General features: G+C 37.7%; 1 protein-coding gene across 3 annotated transcripts in view; it reads left to right on the forward strand.

Annotated features, from left to right (window-relative positions):
* Positions 1-11,429, forward strand: part of IFT56 (intraflagellar transport 56) — a 47,188-nt gene extending 35,759 nt beyond the window's left edge. For 2 of the 3 annotated variants that reach the window (XM_030237969.2, XM_050970123.1), the window contains 5 exons: positions 1,344-1,427; positions 3,628-3,697; positions 6,106-6,212; positions 8,392-8,525; positions 9,900-11,429. In XM_030237969.2, coding sequence (XP_030093829.1) covers positions 1,344-1,427; positions 3,628-3,697; positions 6,106-6,212; positions 8,392-8,525; positions 9,900-10,011 — 507 coding nt within the window. In that variant the 3' untranslated portion in view covers positions 10,012-11,429. Of the gene's footprint in view, positions 1-1,343; positions 1,428-3,627; positions 3,698-6,105; positions 6,213-8,391; positions 8,526-9,899 lie in introns of those variants that run through there. The other variant, XR_007776626.1, reaches the window with a different exon arrangement.
* The last annotated feature ends 219 nt before the right edge of the window (positions 11,430-11,648 follow it).

The following is an 11,648-nucleotide window of genomic DNA, read 5'->3' on the forward strand; positions in this document are numbered from 1 at the left end:
CTTTCCTTTCAAGGCACTAGTTTGCTGTGTGTGGTGAACTAAATCAGTACCCTTTTCAGACTCCCTGTGACAGTGAAAGGGAGATGTTCCTCTGTGTCCCTACATCATGAAAGAAGATATTACTGGGAAGGGGATTGGTGCCTTGCTTTATTTACCTTTTATACAGTCCCAACCATGCTTTTTACCTCCTCTTCACTCTAAAGAGGGGGAAAAAAACAATATTTAATCTTCCTACACAAGTTCCATTTCCTTTATAAATGTTGTAGAAGGAAAAACATTTCCCTACACCTTGCTGTTATGCACACAGAGATGCTTTCTTGCAGTAACTATATTGGATAAACCACCTATTTCTCTATGCTCTCTCTAAGCACTGCTCCGCTCCTGGACAGGGATCCTCAATCCCATTCATGCTTGCATCTGGTGTTGTGTTCTATCTTACCTCTGCCAGCTCTACTGGTCCAGCAGTGTGGGACAGTGCTGAATGTAGAACACAGCTGAGTTTTGGTCATCTGAGTTATACTTCAGACTGACCGTGATCAGGTCAACCCCAAATATCAGCCTAACCTGTACCTTGAGTTACATTTCTTGCTTTGACCCATGTAGCTTTTCAGAGAAGATACAGCTAGTTGAATCTGATGTGTCTTAAACCAGATGTTTCATATCTAGTGTTATGGGAGGGCAAAACTCAGTGTTGCACTTCACCTAGACAGAAGGCTACCTTTAAGCAAGGTTTGCTTAAAGAAGTGCTATTACCTGGTGTGTTGCCTGCTACAGCCCAGTACTGTGGCTTCATCTCCATCATGAGATCCATTTTTTCAGATTAGAATCCATCACATAACCAGATGCACAGGATCTCCTGATAAACCTTAACAAGTCTTGGAAGAGCAAACTGCTTTGTTTGTCTTAAACTGCCTTTAAGACTCAGGGAAGCCAACTGCCTATTTACCCACCCTAGTGGTGAAAAAAGTGCTTGGGAGGTGAAAGAGGCCATGGCAGCACAGCATGTCTTCACATGCCCCAAGTGAAAATTATACCCACAAAAGCTGCCACGGCAATTTTAAGCTTGGAACATTTTCCAGATCTCTCATAGTTAATATTGTGGAATGTTTCAGCAGTGTTTGTAGTCATGAATGTAGGAAGGAAAAGCTAGTCCATAATTTTTCTGCCCGCTGTTTATAAATACCGTATGTTCCTAATGTGGGATTTTCTTTTCCTTCCCATTGTCTCCTTTATATGGTCTAACTCAGATTGAGGTGGGGGGGGGGGGTGTATTTTTAATGCTGTTTTATCATGGGAGGAGGTGTTTTTGTTGTATTTATTTGGGGTTTGTCCATATTTTTCAGAGTTACTTCTACAACAATGACACTTTTAACTTCAATTATGCCCAAGCCAAAGCTGCAATGGGCAATTTTAGTGAAGCTGAAGAGGTATGTATTTATTTTCTTTGAAAAAAAAACAATGGAAACATTTCCCCGATATTCCCCTCTTTCCTTCCTTTTCTTCACCCAGATCTTCATGTCGGTTGAAAATAAGCAGGTTCTGTGGAACATCTTCTTCCCCTTCTTAGGGGAACTGAAACTCTCAGTGAGCACCATTCAGAAAAGATTATCTTGCTAATCTTGTAATGTGAGGTATACAGGGAGTCATGCTGCTGGTGGTGCATCACAAGAGTGCTTGCAGCTACCTCTAATTGATCAAAGAATGGCCTCTTAATCAGATTTGCTATGCTTTGTCTGGGATCCCAGGCACTCTTTTTGTTCAGTCTGAGTAGGGCATGCTAAGTAAAAGACACTGAATAGTTAAGAGCTTCTAGGTGTCCCTAGAAATTTGTTTAAAAAAACAAAAATCTTCCTCTGGGGTATGTGGGAGGAAAAGAGGAACTGCTTACTATCTTATTCAGCAGCATTCATATGCAGCTGGAAGAGATTAACTTCTACACCCAGTACTTTTTTATGTCTGTGTGCAGCAGAAACTTAATTACATCTAAAATATGCAAAAGCAAATAGCTATTATGAAGGTGGAAGCAACATTTTCCACAAGACCAGAAAAGAAGACAAGCCACAAAAAAAATCCCACACCACATGGTCTAAAGTGAATCATATAGGTTTGGTTGGTTTGGGGTTTATGTTTTGTTTTTCCAGTCTATCTAACTCTTTAACTATCCAGGTTTGTCAATAATAGATCCCCCCTGGCTTTACAAGTTGTCTCTCCCCCCCATCCCTACCCTTCCCCCCAGAACCCTCACTCCTTCATTTCTGTGACCCAAAATTGCATCTCTCTTTAAGAAAAGCATCCAAGACTGTAATGAAGATGGATATGTATTTCAATTCAACAAGCTTTCAATTCATTTAGCCTCATGAAAATCTTTTAGAACTATGCTAGCAGGCTATGCTGATTCCTGAAACTCCATAAAAATGATAATGCTATAAGTAAGTTTTGGCAGCAGCTGGGCAACAAAGAAACACAAAGTTGTAAAGTCCTGTTAATCTACGTTTTTCCTCTTATGTTTTTTAGAAGCTGTTCTATAGAAACTTGTGTTATATAGGTGATGCATTTAAATACCAGAATTATTTAATTACAGAATTATATAATTACATTGATTCATATGGCCTCATGTCTGATCTTTGGTCATGATGACAGTTCCATATAAAGCTCAGCCTTCCCCAGTGTCTCATAAACTTGTAAAACATCTACATATAGCACTTACTAAGTTATTTATAAGCATGCCTCCCTGGACATAATAAAATAAAACATATTATAAAGTGCTACTTACAGTGATAATGCTGCTTTCTTTTTATTTCTTCCCTATTACTACTTCTCCTCCCCCTCTAAATTAGGGGATCAGCAATGTTTAAGCAATACAAATGTCAGCAATTTGTATAACTCACTGTTCCAGTACATGCATATATGTTTACATGCGTATATGCACATTCATATAAAGGTATTTTGATTTTTGCCAGTAGCATCCAGTATAGTTACAAATATACTTGAGAAAGGCATAAATAGCTTTTATTCTTCTTTGAGCAAAGCCAGAGTACATTTTAAAATGTATAACTTCCCCCATACATCCCTTTTTATGCAGAATGTAACAAACCTGTATTTGTTCAGTAAGGTATAAAAGATGAATGCTTTGCCTGCAAATCTTACTGAAACTGAAATGGTTAGAAATGGCTTATTGCAGACCTGGAATGGTCTGACATGTATGGAAAGAAAGTCTCATCTACATGTGAAACTTGTAATATTTCAAGAAGATGCTAATACAATTGCTTGCATTGCTTCCTAAACAAACACATTCCAAATAGCTTTTCCCACAGGCCCAGTGTTCCTTTGTGCTGTTTGTGTTGCATGGCCGCCCACTGGCACTTGTTCAGGGCAGGCCGCACCCTCTGCACAGCTTGGTGTTCTGAAGCTACACAAGTCCCTTGACCAACAGGGCACTGTGTGAATCCTCCACCTACTCCACATAGAGGGATGCCCCCTACACTGCAATTGCATACCCAAACTCTTCTCATGAGCGGTTGTTTGTGTGACTTAAACCTTATCTGTGTGTTGAAATGAGGAAGGTTTGCCTTCTGTTTGTTTAAAAGTACATGTGTGTATAATCTTTCATTTTCCTTCTTCCTGCAGGTGTTCCTTTTGATCCAGAGTGAGAAGATAAAAAGTGATTTTGTTTACCTTAGCTGGCTGGCTCGCTGCTGTGAGTCACTTCACTTTCAGCATTGCAGAATACAGATCCTCCTCTATTGCGTCAGTCCTGGCAATCCACTCTCCTAATTGAATTTAATGTTGTAGGAGGATTCAGGACTATGAAAGTGAAAAGCTGATTACATTAGTTATAGTGTGGGTGGTTATTACACCTTTCATACCTCTGGCTTTTATAAGCAATTACTGCTTCAGTGCAATGCTGTTATAGTACTGTCAGTGCAACTTTGTCCTGACCAGTGACCCTTTTTCTTCTCAATTGTCTACTCAATTGCTTGAGTGAAGACTTCCTGTCTTAAAAGACTGAGTTACAGCTCTAAAATGTTGTGTAAAACACAAAATAGAAGCATTCATACTGGGTCAGGCTCAAGGGTCTGTCTGCCTTTAAGGTTAGCCACTGTCAGATGCCTAGGAAGAGAAGAATCAGGCAAGCATACACGGTATTTTTCTTCCTACCATGTTACTCTACATGTTATCCAAACTCCTATGCCTGAGGGATATCCTCATAATCTCCAGCATGTGTTTTTCTTCCAAAAACTCTTAGAAGAGTTCTTTCCTTGAATTTCCTTGAATCCTGGAAATTTTTGCTGTGTTTAATATTCTATAGCAAATCTTATTTACTTTTATTTACTAGTTTTTAAAACACTGCAGAGTACAGCTCAGTACAGAGACAGCTGCAGTGCCACATACAAAATAGTATAGAAGTGGGCTTTTCTAAGGACTCAAGTCTGAGACTCCCTGGGCTAATTTGTTTTCCTTACAGGCCCTCAATACAAAAATGTTTTCTTATCAAACCATTTTCAGCAGTTATATCTGGAATGTAAATATGTATGTTTTGGGATGTTATACCATATTGCAGATGTAGTAAACATCTCCTAACATGATCTTTCCAGGCATGCACATCACACATAGGGATGCCTATCTATGACTCTTGTTTTAGGATGTGCCAGTTTATTTCCTTTTTAATTAAGCTGCAGCACCAGATTGTGTTTGAGTGTTCTATATATGAATGTTTTATTTGAATTTTTATGGGAATTATGAAATAGTGATCTTTTTGTGTCAAGTATGTAAATTACTAACAGATCATAGTATAGTACATTAATGTCAGAGTATGATTAGGGTTGAGTAGTAAACAATTCAATGCTGAAATATTTCGAAGGAGCAAAAAGTACCAGAGATGCATCCTTTTGCAAGACAGAATGTAATATTTGTTTAGTATGATAGTACTTTTTATACCTGATTCTTCTTGAAGAGAAGGTTAAAAACGTTGGATTAGTGCAGAACTGCATTGCTCTAGGTAGATTGGTGTTGGAAATTGAGAACTGGCTTTATCACTGTATATGGTATTTGAAGCTGATGAGAGATAAATCCAATTTGATGTCTTGCTGCCTCCTAAATGAGAAGAATCTGTAAATTCTGATTTGGTGTTGTATGTTTATCGTTGATTACTATCCAGTCTTCCTGCAATATAAGTATAGACACAGTGGAGACAGATAGAACAAGCTAAATTGTTCCTCTTTTGAAAAAGCACAGGAGTGATCCTTATGTGAATAGCCAGGTACTCTCAGAGCAGCTGTTAAGCTTGAAAAATCAAGGAAAACCTAATTTAATTTTCTTTTCTCCCAGTGTTTGAATGAACCTGGAATTATGAATACCAACCATAGATTCAAGAGAATGGCTTCTTATCACCAAGAAATAGAACCTTTGTGTTTAAACACCCTAGTAGAATTTCTACTCATCGAGATAGAAGATTCAGATTAATTTATTTCTAACTGTGATGTTTAAAGTTAAAGATCAATGAAAAATTCTAGTCATATACACAAATTTAAAACCAGCATGGGATCTCAGAAATTTAGAAACATTTTTTTCTAGTAATGACAAGTTTTGTTATGCTTGGAGGGGCTTCAACCTCTGCCATTTCCTTTTGATTTGTTATGAATCATGGAAATTGAATGTTTAGACTGACATGGGCACCAAGTATTAAAGACCTCAGTTTGGTGCCAATTAAAATTTTTTTGTGTGTAAGGACACACAATTCTAAATCTTACCGTATAAATGGATTGCCATAGTTCATTGTCCTGCATAAAAAACTTCTCTGATGCTTTCCGTTCTGTTCCTTAATCACATCTGAAATCATGAGAGTTGTTCTTGTTGCTTATCTGAGAAATATAAATTAAGGTGTAAACACTCGAATTGTTCCTTTTGACACTGGTGTTCTCTGCTGAATTGGCTATTATCACTAGTAAGGCAGAAGATAAGGACAAGTTCCCCTTCCCAGCCTCATGCTTATGGCTGAGGCATTTACATTAAACAAAGAAATACAGGAATATCTGTTCCACCTGCCACTGAATAATGTGCATAGCATATTCTTTTCACAATTCCAGCTTTTTCTTGCTATTGCAGATATTATGAATAAGAAACCACAGCTAGCCTGGAAGCTCTATCTGAAGATGGAAACATCAGGGGACTCCTTTAACCTATTGCAGCTCATTGCAAATGATTGTTACAAAGTAAGTTTTCTCTTTAGAGCTTGGTGTATGGCGTGTTAATTCAGTGATTGTACCAACAGTCATTTTTGATAGGTTTTATCATTATCATCACTAGTGAATTTTCTGTTATAACAGCAGGATGTCTAATAATGTGGATGAGTTGGCAAGGATTAGTCAGTATTTTAACCTACAGGCCTTCTTGGTAGAGAACCCATTGATTAAACTGTTGGTAAATTACTGCATGCTTGAGCTATAAATAATGATAACAGTTCCTTCTCCTACTAGGAATTCATTATGGGTATAAAGGACAAAAACTTTAAAGGAAAAAAAATCTAGGATAGATTCAGCAAGATGCCTCATGCTTTTTTTTTTTTTTTTTTTTTTTTTTTTTTTTTTTTTTTTGTCAGGACAGTATTGTGTTTTCCTTAAAGTTTGTAAAGGGAGATACTCCTTGTGATTTCAAAAGCAATATTCTAAAACTGAAAGAATTGTCCCCTGTACGTCTTTCAAGTACTCAGTTACCATCTCATCCTAAAAGTCTAGATGCTCGAGCAAGTGACTCTGCCTCTGGTGTTTCCCAAAAATGCAATTTGTGAAAGCAGGTTGACAATCAGACCTCATGTAAAATCTCTCTCTAGATCATTTAAAGTCTCACTTAAATCAGTTGATTGCTTTGTCTAAATTCTTTTCAAAACCTTCTTGTCCTGAAGAGGAGAAGTAACTCTACATTTTGGACTTATATAGAGGTCTTAAAAGCTGCATGTATAGAGCTAAATTTTTCAGCCTGTTATATGTCTGCATATGGCCATAAATGACTGCTCCAAAATTGTTACTTAAGTAATGTGTCTTTCTACACTAGCAGCCATTGTACCTCTTGAACTAAATGGCAAGGTCCATGTTGTTTGATTTTATGTGTCATTTTTCAGTTGTTTCTGAAACATTTCATTATATTGGAGATCCACAGACAGCACCAGAGATGTATCATGAGAAGGAAGTTGCATTAGGCTTTGCTCAGTGGAAAACATGAATGAGCATGAATGGAACACTCAGCAGTGTCCTGAAAGGTGGTGTAGCTGGATGCCTCATTGCTGTGCTGATAGAAATTGTTCAGTGAGGAAGCTGACATGCAGGATTTCATGCAAATTTCTTGATGCTTTTTATGCAATAGCCCATCTTGTCCATATGGGGAACAGCACATGACTTGGGGTGAAGCATTTCCTAGATTTATGTCAGATAGAAGGAGAACATTAAATCTGTATCTGCTTAGTGGAACTAGATCAGATACTAATTTGGATAGATCAGTATTCTAATTTTTCTTTTTAGCTGACACATCTGATAGTGTTCATACTCACTATCTTTAATCCCATACATTTAAGTGTTTGCCAGTCACCAGTGGTTAAAATCAACATTTATGCGAAGAGAGAGAATTATTACTCATCCTGTAGTACCAGTGTTTCTCTGAGTAAGGTTTCCAAATGTAGCTCCCACAGCCGGCACGTTTTTCTCTGCAGGCTTCCAGCTACCAAAGGACAGGAAGTTGTGCTCAGTCTACCTTCTGTGATCTCTCATGGGAAGATGCTAGTCACAAACAACATTGCCCTTCAGGCTTGCTCAAGTGGAGAGCACTCATACAGCCCACATGAGATGTGCTATGCTGACTTCAAAAGCCACAGTTAATCTGGTCACTCCTTTTGCATTGACTGTTGCCAAGCAACTTGCTCCTGGTTCCCAATTACAAGTAGAGAACCTCAGGCAGAAAAGATAGGGTATACATAGGGATTTTCCTATGCTAAGGAAAATTTTGGATTTTAGAGTCACCGAATCATCTTTTGTACTGTATTGTGATAGCAAAGAAAAAAGTTATACCCAGAAAATAAACAAATATGTGGCCATGTCTACATGAGGAAATGTGGTTTCATTTTCAAATGTCTGCACTAGTTGGAGGTTGATATTCTGTCAAGGGTTTTGGTATAGTTGGTACGACACTAGATAAGGGCACCTCAGAAAAAGATGTTGTAATACCACCTCTTTCCCATTTCTTTAACTGCAGTGTCCCTGTTCTGTGTCACTTGCTGCCTGCAGAAAAACAGGAAAATGCACATTGCTTCTACAGCTTACTGCTCATTTCTGAAAACTGGGTTCAGTGTTTTTAATCCCCTTCTGAAAGATGGTCAGGAATAATGTTTCACTTTCTGTGCAGATGCGTCAGTTTTACTATTCAGCCAAAGCCTTTGATATTCTGGAGAGACTGGACAATAATCCTGAATACTGGGAAGGCAAGAGAGGTGCTTGTGTGGGTGTATTTCAAATGATCTTAGCTGGCCGAGAAGCAAAGTGAGTATTCTGTGTTGTATCTGAATTTATTTTGCTCTTTTCCTCTTTTCAGCTAGCTGTAAGCCAGAATCATAATCTCAGCTTTAGGACTACATATCATCTTCTAATCTTTTATTGAGCTTTCAGAGAATAGACACTCCATCCAGAGGCTCCATATGCAGTCTTCAGCTGGAAGTCTATCTTCCACACCAACAGTTACAGAATATATGGTAGAGAATAATTTATGAGCAATTGCTGTGGACTATAAAATACCAAAATACTTTAGTCATCATCACTAGGAAAAGCTAGGTTGTAGTGTAGTAGTATGTTCATGATCTGGGGAAAACAACATCGTGTAGAATGGAAAACTATCACATGATGTTTTTAAAGGCATAGAACAGAGCTAAGGAAACATTTACTCAACTCTATAGGAAGGACATGATTTCTCTAAACAAAGAGTAGATGAGACTGTGCTTTTGTTAAAATTTGCCTTCTGAAGACACTGACCGTGTCACACAAATATACTTACTTGATGAAAGCTTAAAGGAAATCATCTGTGTTACTGATAATTTTGTTTTCGGCCCATTTCACTGGATGGGGAATGAGAGAGTGTAGTGAAGCTGTATTTAAGAACTGCTCTCTTGTGAATATTCTGCTGTGATGCCAGATGGCCATTGTCTTCTGGCCAAAGTTGCTGTTTCCTACATGACTGGTAGGTGTGTATCTTGGCTTCTACACCTTCCTTCTATTCACTTCTCTGCTGGAATAATCTCATTAACTACTATACCTTTCAAGTGTCCTTTTAACAATCACTGCAGCACATGCAGTAAAACACACATAACTTGCCTGTTTTTCAAAGTATGCAATTAAGTTCTTATTGTAAACTAACTGGCAAACTGCATCAGGATCTATATAGGTTGAATAGTATTAGGTCTCTTCTATTAGGAATGTTGATTTCCATGTTATTTGTGTTTATGTGTATTGTGTTATGTGTAAAGTGCTTTGGCAGCATTAAGCTAGATGTTGCCATACTAAAGACTAGCAAATAACATTAAAAATTTTTTTTAAGTTTGGTTTATTCTGGGGAACAATTTTGCAAGAGTGAGGGTATGTATACAAATATACACATATGCAGACACTAAACTAATTACATTTTGGTTATTTTATTGTTTAACTTATCATTTCTTTACAATTGTATACAAGACCTTTTCATTGGTCACTTTTTTGGTCTCTGGGATCGCATCTAGTGTGCATTTTAACCTATTCCAGCACTGCAGATGAATGGACCTTTCTGTCTCAGAGAACCTATGTTTTGTGAAATAGCTTGATGTGAGCAGTTCATGTGTATCATATGGGTCTAACCCTCACTTAAATCTTTGCTTTTCACCTTTGTAGAGAGACTCTTCGGGAAGTTCTGCACCTTCTGAAGAGCACTGGTAATTCTCAAGTAGAGTACATTGTTCGTGTCATGAAAAAGTGGGCCAAGGAGAACAGAGTCCCTCTTTAAGTCAGTGTCACAAAATGAACCAGGTCAGTTGCTCCTGTATGCCTGGCTGCAAGACAAGGGTTTTGGTTTCTCCTGTGCATTCTGGGTATCTCCTTCCTTGCAGGACTTTAGGCATTCTAGCAGGTTGACCCAGCAGAGGAAGAATGTCCTGCAGTGAGATTCAAAACATTCAGCAAATTGGTTTCGGTTTTGGGTTTTTTTTAGTTTCTATTATAAATTAAAATTTGATTGGCATTTTTTCTGATGCACCACTCTATTCCTCGAATATTTTTTTTAATAGTAGTTCCAACTGTCTACAAAATCAAGGTGCTCCTCAAATGTTCCCCACATTCCTCCACAGAAGTTACTGAACTGCATGGTGGGTTTTTCCCCAGCAAGCCTTTTGGCCTCTGGAGAAGAACCATTTGTTACATGACTCAGACAAACCTACTTCAGCAAGTGATAGAATGTGGCAAATAGAGATGGTGACAGTGATACCATCAGGCACTGCTAGGGTATCAGATAATGCAAAAGGCTTAACATAGAATCATATGATCATAAAATGGCTTGGGTTGGAAGGGACGTTAAAGATCACCTAGTTCCAACCTGCCATGGGCAGGTACAGCTTTCAGACAGTTTTTTTTTTTACTCAGAGCTGCTCAGGTTCCTCAATGCTCTATCAACCTGGCCTTGAACAGTTCAAGGGGTGGGCCATCTACAACTGCTCTGGGTAACTTGTTCCAGTGCATCACCACCCTTATAGTAAAGAATTTCTTCCTGATACCTAAGGTAAACATAATCTCAGTTTGAAACCATTCCCTCTTGTCCTGTCACTACACCCCCTTTTGAAAAGTCTCTTTTCTTAAGGACTTTTATAGATAACCTATCTGGGTATTCTGAGGAGTATCCTTTTCTGGATGAATTTCAATTACCAATACCTTAATTTGGGGGGTTGTTTGTCCGTAAGGATTGTTTTCTCTCTTATCATCTTTTTCAGAGCATGGAGACTTATTTGACTGACAGTATTATTCAATCTCACTTTGAAATTTAACACTCAGAACATTTATTCATGTTAATATAGTTCACATGAGAACTTTAGAATCTGATGGATAAAAAGATCTTTTGAATTATTTTGTTCAGCATTTACCACCGTAATGAGCAATATATTCATTTTTCTTTTGGATTTATTATACCGTCCTGTTTTTTTAAGGAGAACAGTTCAGGAAATACATAATTCTAAGAGAAGGCAACAGTTATAAAATAAAAATGTCTTATACATTTGATAGTAAAAACATTTGTATATTATTTGTAGAAGAAAACTTTACATTTTATAAATCTGTAAAATACTTGAGAAGTATTTTTTTATCTTTTGAGGGAAATTCAGAATACCATATTCTCTACTGTCTGTGCATTGATTAAAGCTCTTATTTGAATCTACAGTTGAATGTCTGATTGGTCTGTGTTGCTTCATATTGCAGAAGTTGAAATAGTGTATTCATTTTTCTGTGGAAGAGGGCAGGTTTGTGGCTGATTGCTAAGTGTATGTTCATTAATCAGTCAAAGGCAAGCCAACGGCCTTGGTCCTCATTTTATAGTAGTTTGCTGAAACTAAGGCAGCTGGGTGTATGTGGAACATGCATAACTTTCTGCCATATAAT

The sequence above is a fragment of the Serinus canaria genome, chromosome 1A (assembly GCF_022539315.1).
Source record: "Serinus canaria isolate serCan28SL12 chromosome 1A, serCan2020, whole genome shotgun sequence".
In the NCBI taxonomy this organism is placed as follows: Eukaryota; Metazoa; Chordata; class Aves; order Passeriformes; family Fringillidae; genus Serinus; species Serinus canaria.